At 44.2% G+C, this 16,851-nt stretch overlaps 1 protein-coding gene across 1 annotated transcript in view; it reads right to left on the bottom strand.

Moving 5' to 3' along the window:
• Window positions 1-15,542, bottom strand: part of KCNH1 (potassium voltage-gated channel subfamily H member 1) — a 387,521-nt gene extending 371,979 nt beyond the window's left edge. The window contains 1 exon segment of the mRNA XM_030302755.1: window positions 15,384-15,542. Within this exon segment, the coding sequence (XP_030158615.1) occupies window positions 15,384-15,462 (79 nt within the window). The 5' untranslated portion in view covers window positions 15,463-15,542.
• Window positions 15,543-16,851: the final 1,309 nt, after the last annotated feature.

The following is a 16,851-nucleotide window of genomic DNA, read 5'->3' as shown; positions in this document are numbered from 1 at the left end:
CCAAATTCATATTCTCTGAACTGATCAAGTCCCTCCTACACTGTTCAGTAAAATGTGTAGGTTCAACTTGGCTGCCCTTGCCATGATTTATTCATTGGCTTTCATCTAAAGTTCCCTGTGTCTCCCGGTCTTTGATGCAAATTAGCCGGATTCTACTGCCTCCCTCTGATGCCTTTTTACCCCTAAAGGTCTTTAGCTGTAAGAGCAAATGCAATGAAATGTAAGGTTTCCCAAATTCAACCTTCCTCAGCCCACACAGTTTCCTCCAATTTGTAGAATAAAAACAAATACTCTTAAAATTTGAAAGACACCCCCTCCCACCCAGTGTAAAGTTTCTTCAGCCGATTGGGGCCATGAGCCAAACCACACTGTAGTAAGTAAGATGGGTCAAAATCATTCCAAACTTACCATTTGCCCATAAAGCATAACACAGAAATATTCTAAAGAGAAATTATTAGAAAATTACTTTTCATCATAATTACCACAAGAAACAAAGGAGAAACTAACTAAAGCAATGGCTTAGAAAGGTGACTCAGTCTGGGCAATCACACAGATAAAAGCTACATTCAGCAAGCAGTTCACACAAATGTATTGTTCCCTGAGAACCCTGGTTATTTGGAGGCCTGTGGTGTACATTTGACAATATGCTTCTAATAACTAGAGATATTTCTCTTAGAAGGGAACATATCTTCGTGATACTTTCACTGCTACAAGATTACTAAGGCTATCTATCAGTGCTCTTATAAAAAGCAAGTTTGAGTAAAATTATTTTTTCTTTCTTTTAAAACAATAGAAAAATGATTGAGATAAATGAGAACAAGATGTACGTAAGCACTAGACAAAGACAAGAAAATAATAATTTGATTTGCCTGAACCTAAATAAAATCCATACCAGAAATTAATTTTTTTTAATTTTTTAATGTTTACTTATTTTTGACAGAGAGAGAGAGAGAGAGAGAGAGAGAGAGACAGAGCATGAGCAGGGGAGGGGCAGAGAGAGAGGGAGACAGAATCCGAAGCAGGCTCCAGGCTCTGAGCTGTCAGCACAGAGCCGGACGTGGGGCTCGAACTCACAGACCGCGAGATCATGACCTGAGCTGAAGTCGGACACTCAACCGACTGAGCCATCCAGGCGCCCCAGAAATTAATTTTTTAAAAAAGCAAAAAAAAAAAAAAAAACCCCACCCAGATCAAGATTTGATAATATTTGGGAGAATGGAGAGGAGATAAGAAACAAGGAGTTAGGTCAGGATGATATACCTAAATGAAACATTTAAAATCTTAATCCTGTTTAGGCTCTACTGTGTTTTTCAACAATAAAATTCCATGAAAAGGACCCTTCTAAATTATCAAGGGCCCAATCCTGGTACAATACAAACTGAACTCCCAAGAGATTCGGTAGTTACTTGCTTTGCCTCTAATTTTAATATACTTCATAAATATATTTTGATTATATCAGTAAGTTACAATGGAATGAGAGCTTTCCATTTCAAGAGCAAACTCAAACTCTGTTTAACTGGGTAGTTGCCCCTAAGTACGTGGTTTCAGAGGCATGACCTCCACCTTCATTCAGCATCAAATTAAAGGATTTTAAAGCATTAAAAACAGATGAATCAGTTTTATAAGCAGTTTGGAAGGGAATAAAATTGTGTGAGAAATGTAAACTTTTTTATGACTCAATGATAGTTTACTTAATAAACAAGAGGTCAGTGGTATGTTGAATTGCTGTGAACAAATATTTGTTGGTGTCATCAGTTGCTAACAAATGGTACAACAGATTAATCAAGTAGGTGTTTTATAGTCATAATCATTTCTTAATGCACATCTTTACATATTACAGTCACTTTGAACAAAACTCTTTGACCATCAGTAAATAACACACAATAAAAATTCATTCCCAGAACTTAAAAAAAAAAGTGACTCAAAGTAAGCAGTATAGAATATTAAGCAGTACTAGACAAAGATTTTTTAATTAGTTTTACATTCGTCTCCTGTGTTATTTTAAAACGTTCTTGGTAAATGGCTCAGTGAGGCTAAAGTATAGCACCATGGTGGATGGAAGGAATCTTAGAGCAGCCCAGTTTAGCACAACAAATATTTGAGTCCTAAGCATGGCAGGAGTGCAGGGGACACATCTGTCCATTTGAAAGCTCCACCCACCTTCCCTGTCTAGGTGTATCTGCCACAGCCCATACATCACAGAACTCCATACCCTTCCCACCACACACCCAGGTCCCAGTCACAGCAGACTAGACTGGGAGTGTACAACTAGCCAAGCAACCCACAGTCAGCACTGGGCCAATAAGATTCTCAGAACAAAACCCAGACACTAAGGCCAAGAGATCTATAGAGTTGACCCCATGCAGCTGGTAAGTAAATGGAGAAAGGAGGTCTTGAGAGAGAAACAAGGCACTCAGATACACAGAAGAGCATCTACTGAGGCATGTGACGGGAGAACTGGAAAGAGACAGACAAAGGCAGAAATGGATAGATGGAGGCAGAGACTACAGACAAAGAGAGACAGCAAACAAATGGAAAGAGATGACAGCCAGGTAGTGATGAGGACAGATGGCAGAGAGCAACATGGACAGACAGGAATATAGACAAAAGGCCAAGAGCAACAGAGACAGAAAACAGAGACCATCCATGGCAGGCACAAGTAGGCAGAGATAGGTGGGAAGACAGATGGAGAGAGAAGAGACAGACAGAATGGAAGCGGGGAGGGGGGGGGAGGCAGGGCGGGGGGGGGGGGGGAGAGGAGGGCCAACAGAGAATACAACAGCATGAGCCAGAACTGGAGAATGGGCACCCAAGAGCAAGAGACCTGTAGCAATCCAGGGGTGCCTGGGTGGCTCAACTGGTTAAGTGTCTGACTTTTGACTTCAGCTCAGGTCATGATCTCATGGTTTATGAGTTCAAGCCCTGCATCAGGCTCCATGCTGACAGCATGGAACCTGCTTGGGAGTCTTTCTCTCTGCCTCTCTCTCCTCCTCTGTCTCTCTTAAAATAAATAAACTTGAAAAAAACAGAGAGAGACCTGTAGCAATATATAAAGAGTGAGAAGAGAATGTAAGGCTGTTGAAAGAACATACAGGAGAGACAGAGGAGACTGAGACCAAGAGCCAAAAGAAGATAGAGAAAGAGAAAAAAACCAGAAAATTCAAAGAGAGGGCATAACTAGAGACAATTAGAAGGTAGGGATTGGAAGTTGGGGGACAGAAGGATAGTTAATCTGTATACTGGGGTCCACAAAATGGTGGCCACCCCAGCGGCCTGGCCCATGTCACAAATCTAAACCTAAGGCAGCCCACACTGGGAACTGCCTATCAAGGACACCTAACACACACCAATTCCAGTCCTCCAACTCAGCTTCAGCTAGCCTACCTTACCCAGAAAACAGGACCTGCTAGCCTCATAAGGAAATTTCTGACCACCTAACCAACAGTAATGCCATGTTTCTGCGTTGTCTAACACTGCATAAAACCCGCTTTTGTCCCAAATCCCTCTGTAAAAGCCTCTGTTGCCTGTGAGGAACTGTACTCCCCCAATCCATGGATTGTTTTCCCTTGAATAAAGGACATCAAACTCATTACTAAATTGTTTGAGTTTTGCCACTGTCAGGAACAACAGAGAAAAGTGGCACACTCCATGAAGTCAGGCCAGAGCACAATCCCTGGACAGTCTCGCCAGGTGGGAAAAGTATAAAGTATAATTTTACCTGACAGAAGGAGAATGACTAGAATTGAGGGCCTCCTCTGTCTTCAGAAAGTATCAGTTATCACTTCAGAATGGCAGATTGATCCCACACATGTATTTCCTCGTTCTGGGATGATAGCTTAAAAATTAAAAGGAATATAACAACAATGAAGAGAAGGGAGTTAACAGCAGGCATGAGCTCCATTTCTGGAAGAGGAAAAGTAGATGGAGGGTAACTATGCAGAAGAGGAAACTACAACTTCAAAATTCCAGAGGGATCTGGCCAAGGAGGGGGCTACTAGGGCCAGCAGGTCCCTGGAGAGAATCAAGACACTGAAACACAAGCTCCTACCTAAGGCAGGAACAGCATGTGAGAGAAACTAGAAAACTAATTGAAAGACTATAGAGAAAAAGACCACTCACCCAGTGAACCCTCCTCCATCCACACACCCTAGCACCCAACCATTTACTGTGCAAGTAAAAACAAACAAACAAACAAACAAACAAAAAACGCATGGGGTTATCTCACAATCACTGGTCCTCCAACTGCCACATGCATGGAGCCTCCTGGAGGGCTCAGTAAAACACAGTCACTGGGCCCGTTCCCCAGAGTTTCTGATGCACCAGGTTTGAGGTAGGGCCTGAGAATCTGCACCCTTAACAAATTCCTAGAGATTCCACTATTAGAAATTAACTGAAGACAATTTACTTAGTCTCTTTAAACCTCAGTGTCTGCACCTGTAGAATAGGAATAACTGAAGTACCCACAGAACAAGGGTTATAGTGAGCATTAGAAGAGTCAATGCATGTAAAACCTTCACATACTGCCAGACACACGTGAGAAAGGCGATTTGTCTAAGGTCATGATTATAACCAGTAATTACAATGGGTGCTTATAACTAGTACTACTGCCTTCTGATGTCTCTGATAAACTCCTCCATTTACTTATGGTCTTTCCTGACTTCTGAGCTCATGAAAGTGAGAAAAGATAAAGGAAGGAATATAAAAGTAGCTCTTCAGCCAGTAGGGTGACCAACTTGTCGAGTTGAAAAACAAGGCTACACTGCCTTCAGCAGGCAGAACACAGGGTTTTTTTGTTAAGTTAAAAGAAATATCTGAGCTCACCCCCTCACCAAGTTCACCCCCATGATTAAATCTGGTCTGGACATAAAGGTTGAGAAAGTACTTGATCCAGAGAACAAGTAACTGGTTCTATCAGTCAGTTGTGGCATGGAAATAATGGCACACTCAAATAGTTAGAGGAGTGTTTGATAACAAAGCTATTTACAAAGCCATATGGGTGAGGTATGGGCAGTAGCATGCTGGTGAGTCATGGCAAATTATTTATACCATTTGCCAATTTCTGAGGTGCAAATACTCCCAGCATGGTATATTTAAAGCAACCAACATGAAGTCCCAGAACCTAGAATAGATGCCCATAATCAGATATTGAAAGGTAGTACCAGCCAGCTGTAGCCTGCCCCCAGAACACCACTAAGGAAAACTTCAGGGACAGCACAGTACCCCCCAGGGTTAGTATTGCTTGGAAACTGTAAGACATTCAGCTCTACCCAAACCCAAAGAGAGCGAGCTGGATATGTAACCTTTAATCAAGGGAAAACAGCAAGGCTATGATATAGGGAGGGAGGGAGAATGCTGTAGAGAGGAAACTGGGAGAATAAACACCACAGAATAAATAAATTCTCCCTCCCATCTCCTGGCGGTATGCCCCACAAGCTGAAGCGAGCCAGGAGCCAGAAGGCAAGGGAGCCTACTGACAAAATCCTTACAGGTTGGCCTCGCAGACAGAGAGCAGGTTGGAGAAGAAAAGAGAATGGCCCTAGGGAGGCAAGCAGAAGACAGGCAGTACACGGACTCACAAAGAGGCTCAAAACACAACCCTCATGATAGCAGTGTAGAACTCCAACCAATTCCACACCAATAATGCTGAGAAGACACAAAAGAAAACTGAAACTTAAAAATCTAGTGAGATAAAATAAATATGATCTTACCACTCAAATCAAATTAACTCCATTTTCTTTGCCATGGTTGTGAAGTCCTACTTTAAAATAGAAACCAAACCTAAGCAGGAGCTAAATATCAGTAAAATTTGCCAGTACAGTATCATCTTTGAGATACTGACCCCAGCACTCAAATGTCAGGGCAGGGCACCTATATGCTGCTGCTTTCAGAAAAGAAGGAAAGAAGGAGAGGCCGTTCTTTACAAAAGCACCCAATGTCATGACAGGACCTTTAAATCTGTTTTAATGTTTATTTATTTTTGAGAGAGAGAGACAGAACGAGCAGGGGAGGGGCAGAGAGAGAGGGAGACACAGAATCCGAAGCAGGCTCCAGGCTCCGAGCTGTCAGCACAGAGCCTGACGTGGGGCTCAAACTCATGGACCGTGAGATCATGACCTGAGCCAAGGTCGGACACTCAACCAACTAAGCCACCCAGGCAGGACCTTTAAGAAGACATGAGGGGCGCCTGGGTGGCTCAGTCGGTTAAGCGGCCAACTTCGGCTCAGGTCATGATCTCGCAGTCCGTGAGTTCGAGCCCCGCATCGGACTCTGTGCTGACAGCTCAGAGCCTGGAGCCTGTTTCGGATTCTGTGACTCCCTCTCTCTGACCCTCCCCTGTTCATGCTCTGTCTCTCCCTGTCTCAAAAATAAATAAAACGTTAAAAAATTTTTTAAAAGATATGAAAAATGATGGTTTGGGAGCACTCTTGGTTAATAATTACATTAATAATTATAGAATTGATTCCGTTAATTTCAGAACATCAGTTTTATGCAACATAGGACTAATCAGAAGATTGTCATTTTAACTATGCAAAATGAACAATCTTAGGATGAGTAAGCAAATGATTACTGGCATAACTGTCTAACACACAATCGGAAGAATTTCTGGTAGTTTGTCATTAACAGCAGCGCATGACTGTTAGAGTAGAGACCCTGAGAACCGAGGAGATGCCGAAGTAGGTCAGGTCTCAGTGTGTTCAGCAAGACTACACATGCACAGAGAACAACCAGAGCATCAAACAAATTCCAGCATCTAAGATGTGCTATGTGAAAATTAATAATGGGAAACCCTACTAAAATGGAATGCAGAGGCCAGAAAAGGGAGCTCCCACGCCGAACCACTCAACACCAAGAACTGTCCATTATAGACCCCCAAAGAAGAATCCTCAACAGGAAAGAATCAACAGCTACAGGCCCCAACAGGAAAAGATGTACACTGAATCTCCTAGAAGAATCAACCACCTCAGCAACTCATCCAATGAGAAACCATCATCACCCTGAATTCCTGCCTTTCTCTAATGGATGTTTGTTCAAAACAACCCCTCCCAACTTCCTCCTTCTTCTCCATAAAATAACGTTCCTCTCCTTTGTTGGACTAGCCTATGGTTTCTGCCACAGCCTGCTTGTCCCAAATCATTCTCTGCGATTTCTGAATAAAACCAATTTGCTGATAAAATAACTGTTTTATTTTTAAAGCCAACAGCTGAAAACTCACAATGGGTGAACAACCCAAGACAGCATGCCAAAGAAGTCAGAGCAATGAAATATCCCAAGAAATAAGATTTTTTTTTTTTTTTTTAGGAAAGCTTCCACCCACCAAAACGAAGCTTCACACATTCTGCAATCTTGTTTAAATTGACTTAAGGCATCTGGTCATCCCACAACCAATCTCACACACAAAAAATAAATGGCTATAAAAATCTAAGAATAATTTTGGGGTAAGGCATTTATAAAGGAAAAATGCACAGTGTGTGTTCAGTTGACACAACATCTCTTAAATCTTCTGAAGTTCATGTGCATATTGGTCTTTATCATAAATCCCTCAATGAGACCCAATATAAGAAAAGTCTCACTCATTTTGGTATGCTCAGGCTCCCGCACAGTATTGGGCACAAAGGAGGTCCACCATGTTTGTGAGTCTAAACCCATAAGCTAGCCTTTGCTTTTCCTTTTAGTTTATCTGTGATTTTTCATTCCTCCTTCATCTATGCCCTTCCATCATTTTCCATCTTCCATTAAAATAAACATAAATCATTCACTTCCTATTTCCTTCTCACTTCCAGCTCTACTTCTTACATAATCTCTGTCCCCAGGGTTTAGTGCTTCTCTATTTAAGAAAAATGAGTCTGCTAAACACACACATCCACACGTGCGTGTGCATGGGTGCACCCTAGCCTGTACCCTTTCTTGCACACAATTCTAATTGTTCCAGTCTTTCATGTCATTTACCATCATGCGTGAGGGAGTTCAGACTGTGAGAACATTTCAACACACAGTAGATACTGATGACTCCCAAAGGACAAGAGCAAGTTTTGTTTTCATTTCAAACTTGTTCATGTGCTTGCTATTAACATAACTCTAAATGACCCTGCTTTGCTAGTTACTAGGTTGTTTGGGCAAAGTCAGTATTGAAGAGAAAAAGGAGAAAATACCAAATTTTGGCAAGAACAAGGAGTGACGAGAATTCTCCGCTGCTGGTGGGACTGTAAATTGATACAAACCCTTCGGGAAATTGCTCGACAGCATCTACCACAGTTAACCATACACACCCTAGCTGTGCATGCATGAGAACTATGTTGCCCGCATGTCCAAAAAGACATGTATGAGAATGCCTGCAGCAGCACCAATAACAAAATCCTGGAAACAACTCAGTTGTTGCTGCAGGAGGCCATTGAGACAACATGACCACTAGGCTGACCTGCAAACTGGACCCAGGTGACTGAAGGCCCCACACCCTCTCCCCTGCCCTTGGGGTATACATTCTGCTCATTGCTCCCACAGTGGGAGCCACTCCAAGCATGTAGCCTTGAGAGACAAAGGGTTTGATACCATGTGGACTGAATACACGACTGACCCCAATTAAGGCCTCTATATAAACTTTTAAGATTCTGGTAGTGGGTGGAGAATCTACCTGTCTTTCAGCTTCCCAAGACAAGCCTCCTAAGTAAGTTCCCTTGCTTACTAAACCTGCCACCTACCCGTCTGGAGTGGCCTGCCTCTTTCTTTGGTATGTCTTTGCTTTCCAGTGTGTGAACCAACACATGTCCATTAACGGCAGAGTGGATAAATAAAACGTATAGTAGGTCATACCATAAAATATTATGTCACCGTGAAAATGAACCAACGGTACATGTAACCATACAGGTTAATCCCCAACTGACAAAAGAATACATGCGGTAGGGCCCCAGGCATATAAAGCTCAAAAACAGACAAAAAGCAACTGCGGTGTTCAGAAATATAAAACAAGGTGGTCAAATTAGGAGGAAAAGCAAGAAAGTGATCACCATAAAGTCAAGAGATGGCTCTCTTTGGAGAATAAGGGAGTTGGGATCAGGAGGGGTCCCACGGGCCCCCGGGGGCTTCTGGAGAGCTGGCAAGACTCTATTTCTTGACGTAGATGGGGACAGCACAGTATTCACTTTATACAAATGTGCTGAGTTATACAAAATTATCTTATGTGCCTTCCTACTGTGGTATTATACAATGAAAAAGGTTTTAAAAAAAAGGAGAAGAATCAAGACAGGAAAACTGTTATCAAATTACCACCAAAAAAAATTTTTTTTTTGGTTTTCTGGTGGAAAAAGGAGCGAAATAGGTCAGTTTTGTTCCATGGGGCAGATCTCAAATGAGTGGTGTCTATAAGAGGACAGAATTGGGTGAGACCAAAGAATAACAACAAGAAAAGAAAGAAGAGGAGAAGGAAAGAGAAAGGAAGGGAAGGGAAAGACAGGGGAGGGAAGGGAAAGACAGGGGAGGGAAGGGAAAGGAAGAGAAGGGAAGAGAAGGCAAAACAAGACAAGAGAAACTAGTACTCAATTACAGTTGCTTAAAACAGAACATTCCTGACAAAGTGAGTGTCCCATCACTGAGGGTATTCAAGCACCGGCTGGATAACAACAGAGAGGGATGTTCTGGAGTCTACTCAAACACTGGAAAAAACAGTACTTCAAAAACTAAGATTCTGTGATTCTGGTGTACCTCTTTCTCACCAGGTACAGGTGTGGCCACTTAAAGACACAAAAATAAACCACAGTCCAAATACCCTAAATGCATAAAGCAGACACTGCCTTTACAAAAGGGATTCCTTTGGATAAAGAACTAAAATCTTTTTTAAATGTTTGCTTAGAAGCCATTAACAAGCAAAACTAAAGGGAAGGCAAAGATTTGAGAAACTTCAAGGTAATGTGGGAGAAACCACTGCCAAAGGAAGCCTGACCACAAATGCATCTATTCTTTTACAACAGATTATTAAAATAGAAGGACTTCATAGAAACCGTGGGGTTTGGAAGCTTTATTACCTTCTGTTAAAGCAGAAGCTTTCTCCCTGTTTCCGAGCTAGTATCAGTCACAAGGTTTAACTTTTTGACACTTTCAGAGCAAGACAGCTGAGCCTTGGCTGAAGGTTATCTTAGAGCACATTACAAGAGGAAACAAGCGCTATTGGGCTGGTAATAATCCAGATGACCATCCATTCCCCCTTTCAGAGCAACAATGTATTTTAACCAGTGTTCTGTTTTATAAATATTACCGTGGCTCAACACATCTATGAGGAGACACAACACTACCCGCGGCTTTCATCCTGTTTGTGTACTAATTATATCAACAACCTGAACCAACTTAACACTATACAAAAACACAGCTGATTTAGCAATCTGTAAATTATACATGTACATAAATCTGTACCAAAATGTGCTGCGTTTCACTCCTGCTAATGTGCACGGATTCTTACTGGCACCTACAATTGTTTGATATAGGTTTCTGAACACTAAAACATATGTTCTGCCTAGAATGGGACCATTTAGGGTAATATTTTTGTAGCTTCCTGGCACTAAGGTCTGCCAGCCTTCCTAAGACAGATCTCCTATTTGCTTCAACAACCATTCTGACAGTAAGTGTCTGCAGATTTAAGCAACCATCAAAAAATATTCTGGAACAACACTTTCCAATCATGAATATAAAGAAAATCAGGCTGGCTTTGCCTATGTGGTAAAAAAAAAAATCAATAGAAGGATTTGAAATGATCACCAACATGACCACAAGCAAAATTGGGGAGGAATTGATTATTCCTGCTAACTACTTGTGACTATTCAAAAAACAGATAATTATCAAGTCTCTCCTTCAAATGGTATTCGGAAAGTATCAGAGAAAGTTAAACTAGATTTTAGTCCCATCAAGACCAGTGAACACCTTAAAAATTGTCCTGTGGGTTTTTTTTTTTTCCTTAAACACAACATCAGGCCTAAATAAGAGCTGCAGCCAGAAAACAGTGTGGAACGGGGTCCAGAAGCTTAGACCAAGATTCACTAGAATGTAACTTTCTTTTTTTTTTTTTTTTAATTTTTTTTTCAACGTTTTTATTTATTTTTGGGACAGAGAGAGACAGAGCATGAACGGGGGAGGGGCAGAGAGAGAGGGAGACACAGAATCGGAAACAGGCTCCAGGCTCCGAGCCATCAGCCCAGAGCCTGACGCGGGGCTCGAACTCATGGACCGCGAGATCGTGACCTGGCTGAAGTCGGACGCTCAACCGACTGCGCCACCCAGGCGCCCCTAGAATGTAACTTTCTAAGGGTAAAGTTGTTTCCCACTTTATCCCCAGTGTTCAATAACTGTGCTCAACAAATCCTTTTTGAATGAACAAACCTGTCACAACCGCTGACTAGTCCCTGATGTGCCTCTGCCTTTTCTAACTCTGCCTTTTACTAACTGTAAGTAAATTACCTAACCAAATGATTCTTAGCTCTTGACACTGAAAATGGAGGCACTGCACCTCCCCCACTGGCATATGAGGTGATATTTTCTGAAAAGTTATTTAACACTTTATAACTACAGCAGGTGCAGGAATAAGTGCCTGTTACCCTGCCTGTGACTTTAGCTAAACCCCTGAGAAAGGTGAAAATACTGCCTTCCTTAAAACAGAATTAGCTTCTCTTTTGCCTTGTTATTCTGTTTGGATGTAGTAGTGTGGCTATTAGCCAAAATGGATGTTGTCCTTGGTGTTATAACATTTTATTTAATCTCCACTGGGAAATTAAGCTTCTCTAAGAGAAAATAACAGTAATACAAGGAAGGTCTTTGCATAGTGTAACATAGGAGCATGACACAGGGGTCAAGGGTCAAGGGTCTCATCAGCTGTGCCCTTAAATATGTGAGGAGATGTGTTCCCTTCAGTGTCTTCATCTATACAAAGATGGGAAAGAAGATGCAGAGGACATAGCATCTAATCCTACAGGTTATCATATTCCAGATACCAGATATTCAAATGCCCCAAGACAAAGCCAGTTCTATTATCCACAAGCATATAATGAGAGTCAGGGGGTTTTTTGTTTTGATTTTGTTTTTTAAGGATAACAATAGTTCCATAGGCAAAGTCAAATGGCTGGAGAAACAATGATGCTACAGAAAGGATGAATGATACCCTCCAAAGACCTGCGTCAGGGACTGTGTGCCTGCTCCTTTGAATAAGTCTCTTAATATTCCTAGGACTCCGTTTCGTGATCTGTAAAAGAGGAACAGTAATACTGCATAGGATTACTGGGAGAAAATGTTTAATAAAGATGGTCAAAAAGTATTGCTATTTAAAGGTAAAATGCTATTTAAATACTGTAATGTCCAAAAAAAATGGCTGGTGGATTTAGGAGGAGACAATCAATATTTTTAAATAGACTTTTTCCATCACAGTAAAATAAAATAATGCATGTAGATATTGTGATATTTCCAAGAGTCCACATTATTTTTTTTTCTATTTGTGTTTAGAAATGTGATGAAAGGAATCACTAAAAGCTTAAATCTCACATTTCAAGACCAGAATATCTTCTTCTGAAATCATAGATAATTGTAAAAGTTCACCTGACTTTCCTAAGGTGTTTTTGTCTGTGTGGTTGATGTTGGTTCGTTGGTGGGTTAACTGAAGTCAAACTGTTGGAATCAGTACTAAAATTAAAATGCCAATGCTAAAAATACTCCCGGCTACTTATTCTATTGACATTCTATATATGCTTAGAGAGAAGTGGCTCTAAGAAAATCAACTAAACTAGGGTATTCTGCCTTCTCAGCTCCAAGATTCATTGTGTGTGTGTGTGTGTGTGTGTGGTATTAGTTCCACAATTCTTAAGGTCCTCCTACAAGCCCAAGGAACCTTATGACTGTTACATGTAAGATTCTGTTACCTCCCTCTCCACTCAAAAACAGAATATGGTACACATTAGACACAAGGTTTCCCCTAATTTAAAGGACACTGCATCTTCACCCCCCCAAAAAAAATGGAATTGTCACTGCTATTTATGAGAAAGTTGGTGTCACTGGCAATGGGATCCCCAAATCTGCAAGACTATCTCCATGACTCCTCACAGGTCAATAACCATAGCAATCACAGCAAATTAACTCTTTTTTTTTTTAAATATGAAACTTATTGTCAAATTGGTTTCCATACAACACCCAGTGCTCATCCCAACAGGTGCCCTCCTCAATGCCCATCACCCACCCTCCCCTCCCTCCCACCCCCCCATCAACCCTCAGTTTGTTCTCAGTTTTTAAGAATCTCTTATGGTTTGCCTCCTTCCCTCTCTAACCTTTTTTTTTCTTCCTACCCCAGCTAATACGCCAGATCCCAGCAAATTAACTCTTAAATAGTGCTTTTATTTAAAACCCCACGAACACCTCCAGCTTTTTTTTATGACAGAAGAGTTCATTGTGACTATTCATGTAATAACCAGCATCCCCTTGAAGTCCCAGGTAATAGCTGTGACCTTGTTCTAAAAGCCACCTTAGTTAGTTTGAGTGAGGAAGACCTTGAAGGGAAAGGTGACTAACCACAAACTCTTCAATGCCCTTATTCTTTTTTTTTTTTTTTTTTTTATTTTTTTTTTCAACGTTTATTTATTTTTGGGACAGAGAGAGACAGAGCATGAATGGGCGAGGGGCAGTGAGAGAGGGAGACACAGAATCCGAAACAGGCTCCAGGCTCTGAGCCATCAGCCCAGAGCCCGACGCGGGGCTCGAACTCACGGACCGAGAGATCGTGACCTGGCTGAAGTCGGACGCTTAACCGACTGCGCCACCCAGGCGCCCCACAATGCCCTTATTCTTACGAGGCACACAATAAATGACCATTTCTAAAATACTTAAATACACAATATGCTATCCTAATTAATAAGGTTTTCATTGTGAGCTAAACTTAAATCACTTTTTAATAAAGAGCATTTCTTGGGAGCATAAGTCACCTTCCATGCTTTTCCCCTGAACCCCTAACTAAATCCAAATAGAAGCCTATGATTTTAAATTTTTTTTTCAACGTTTATTTATTTTTGGGACAGAGAGAGACAGAGCATGAACGGGGTAGGGGCAGAGAGAGAGGGAGACACAGAATCGGAAACAGGCTCCAGGCTCTGAGCCATCAGCCCAGAGCCCGACGCGGGGCTCGAACTCACGGACCGCGAGATCGTGACCTGGCTGAAGTCGGACGCTTAACCGACTGCGCAGAAGCCCATGATTTTAACACAAGCTCCTCCTTAAGGCTCTGAAACTGTCATACTTCCACATTTTTAAAACCTATTTCCTAAGTCAACTCTTCATGTCGTCTGCCTCTGGAAGGAAAGGAGTCCCGGAGCCTGTAAAGAGCATCTCCAGACTTGGCCCCTTTCGTTTCAGCCCTTTGATGAACGGGTGCACCGCACCTTCCAGATGCCGAGCTATATGCTCTGCAAGTGCTTTAGCCAGGATGCTTTGCTGTGGCTCCTAAAGGAGACATCTGAAATGTATCCCTTTCCGTCCCTGCCCTTAGGACTCTCGCCGTCCAGCGCTTCATGCCACTGTCCATCTTAATGCCACGGAGGGAGAGAGAGAGCAGCGGGGAGCACCGGTTTACTGGGTAATGGATAGATTTACAGGCTTGGTGAGTTTGGGAATTTATAGGTGAGCAAGATTTGTAGGCATAAAACGCTGCTGGGGTTTGTAAGAGAGGAACTATGACAGGTTTGCCCCTGTGACTGCTTGGCCAGCTCTGCAACTATGCGCTCCACTTGTCATCTAAGTCCAGGAAACTCTGCCCCTCGTGAGCCTTAACTTAACCTCGAAGAGGGTGGGTGGGTGGGTGAAGAGGTGGAACCGGGTGGCCTGCGGCACGTCCCTAAGTCCCCACGTCCCTACACTTCGGACTTTTCGGCTCCCGGATGGAAGGTGGAGGCAGCCGCCGTCCCCCATCCCTCGGGGGCCGGAACCCGAGTGGCCTTCTCTCCCGCTGGCTCTCCCCCGGGAGAGGCAGCGCCTCGGGTGCAGCCCCCGGAGAGCCTGGATAGCCTTCCCTGAGGGGTGGGCAGTACCCACGGGGAACGCGCTGCCGTTCCTGCCGCGTCCGGCTTCCCATCACTTTTCCCAGTACTTTACCCATCAGCTGTCACGCTCTCTGGAGAGGAGACAGAGAAGGCGCGAGAAAGGCCCCAAAGGCGTCCCCAACAGAGCTCTCCTCTCGGGATGGGGGCCCACAGCCCTCGCCCCACCCTGCCCACCTAGCCCAGCCTCCGGGAGGCAGCCCCGGGCGCCCGCGCCGCGGCTCCCAGCAGAGCTCCGGGTTCTGCTGCATCTGCTGGCGCCGAGCGGCGGGAGGCGTCGGCAATCGAGGCACGGATAATAAGCCTGGGTAACCGAAATCCGAATGCACCTCTTACCACTGGACCGCCGGACAATATTCTCCAGAAACGTGTTCTGCGGGGCCACCAGTCCTCTCCTGCCCCCGGCCATGGTCATCCTCCCGGCAGCTTGGGGTCCTGGGGGCGTCCGGCGAGGCTTCTCACGGCAGCAGGGAACTGGGCGCGGGGCCCGCGCGCGATCCCGGCTCGAAGCGCCCCATGCGCCCCGCGGGGACCCGGGCGGCCAGGGGCGGCGGCTCCCTCCGGCTGCCACCCTCGCGCCCTCTTCGCGCCTCCCTCCCTGCCGCCCGCCTCGCTGTGCACTCGCCCGGGGCTCGCCTCGCCGCAGCCGCTTCCGGGTGGGCGGAGGGAGCCGCGGCGCCTGGGCCGGGGCGCCCCCTACCGGGCGTTGCCCCCCCCCCCCCCCCGCCGGCCTGCGGGAGAGCGAGCGGGGGGCTCCCGCAGCGGCGGGAAGCGGCGGGCAGTCGTGGGCCGAGGCTGGATTGACAGCGCCACCCTCTGGGCACCGCCGGGAAATGGGTTCGAGGTGCGCCTTGGGCTGGTGAAGAGGGGGGCGTTCTGAGCCGCCATCCTGGGTAGATTCACCTGCAACAAGATCACCACGAGCCTTGGGGGAACATGACGCTGTACCTGTCTGCCTTCGCTCTGTTTCAGACTGGAGCCTCTGGGAGCTCCCAGGCTCTTGGAACACTTTCCCGCCTCTCATTAGGGTCTGTTAGCCTTATTTGTGAAAGTTGCCAGTGTTTTACCAGTAGTTAAAGGAGTTGAATTGTAAGAGGTCAGACTTGCAGAGTGGCCAACTGATTGGGCTCCAGAAGAGTTGTCTTGAGGTGTTTTTAAAGATAACCGAAGGCACTAATGCAGGTTCTGGTCGTTTGATAAATTTGCTGAGTGACTGACCTGATTTCCACTCTTATCCAGCGATATTTTAACAAAAGACTGAGAAAATATATGTACTGTATATAACATTTTTTTTTTGTTTTTTGCTCTTTTTTTTTTTTTTTTTTTTTTTTTTTTTTTTAGTTGACGCACGCCCTGTTAGTATCAGTGTGTAATGTTAGGAAACAGGAACAAACTGACAAACATTAAAACAGTGGGCTTGCCTCCGAGGGCATATGCTTGGGATAGGAGAGTGAGGTGGGCACCTTCCTGAACACTTGACATTAAGTAACAACCACAACCTGGGCTTGAAGGATGGTCTACACCACACGGAGTGAGGTGCTTGTCTCCACACCTGCCCCTGGTATGATGAATAATCACACACACCAAAGGTTTCTGAGCAGGAGCTCACATTTGCTCACTCTCCTGTGCTCACTTATTTTGGGAGATTTCCACCTGCACATGACCCTTTTCCCCCCAGTGGGTGTGGCCAGAGACTGCCCCACAAAAGGAATGAATTGACAGCTTTCTAGTTAGTTCCAGGCTGGGTCAAGAGTTGAAACACAAGTTTAAGAGGGAAAAGCAGACCCCACAACCTCAATAGTCC

This window comes from Lynx canadensis, chromosome F1 (genome assembly GCF_007474595.2).
Source record: "Lynx canadensis isolate LIC74 chromosome F1, mLynCan4.pri.v2, whole genome shotgun sequence".
Taxonomy (NCBI): domain Eukaryota; kingdom Metazoa; phylum Chordata; class Mammalia; order Carnivora; family Felidae; genus Lynx; species Lynx canadensis.
Note: the sequence above shows the minus strand (reverse complement) of the source record. Positions and strands in the feature narration are given on the sequence as shown.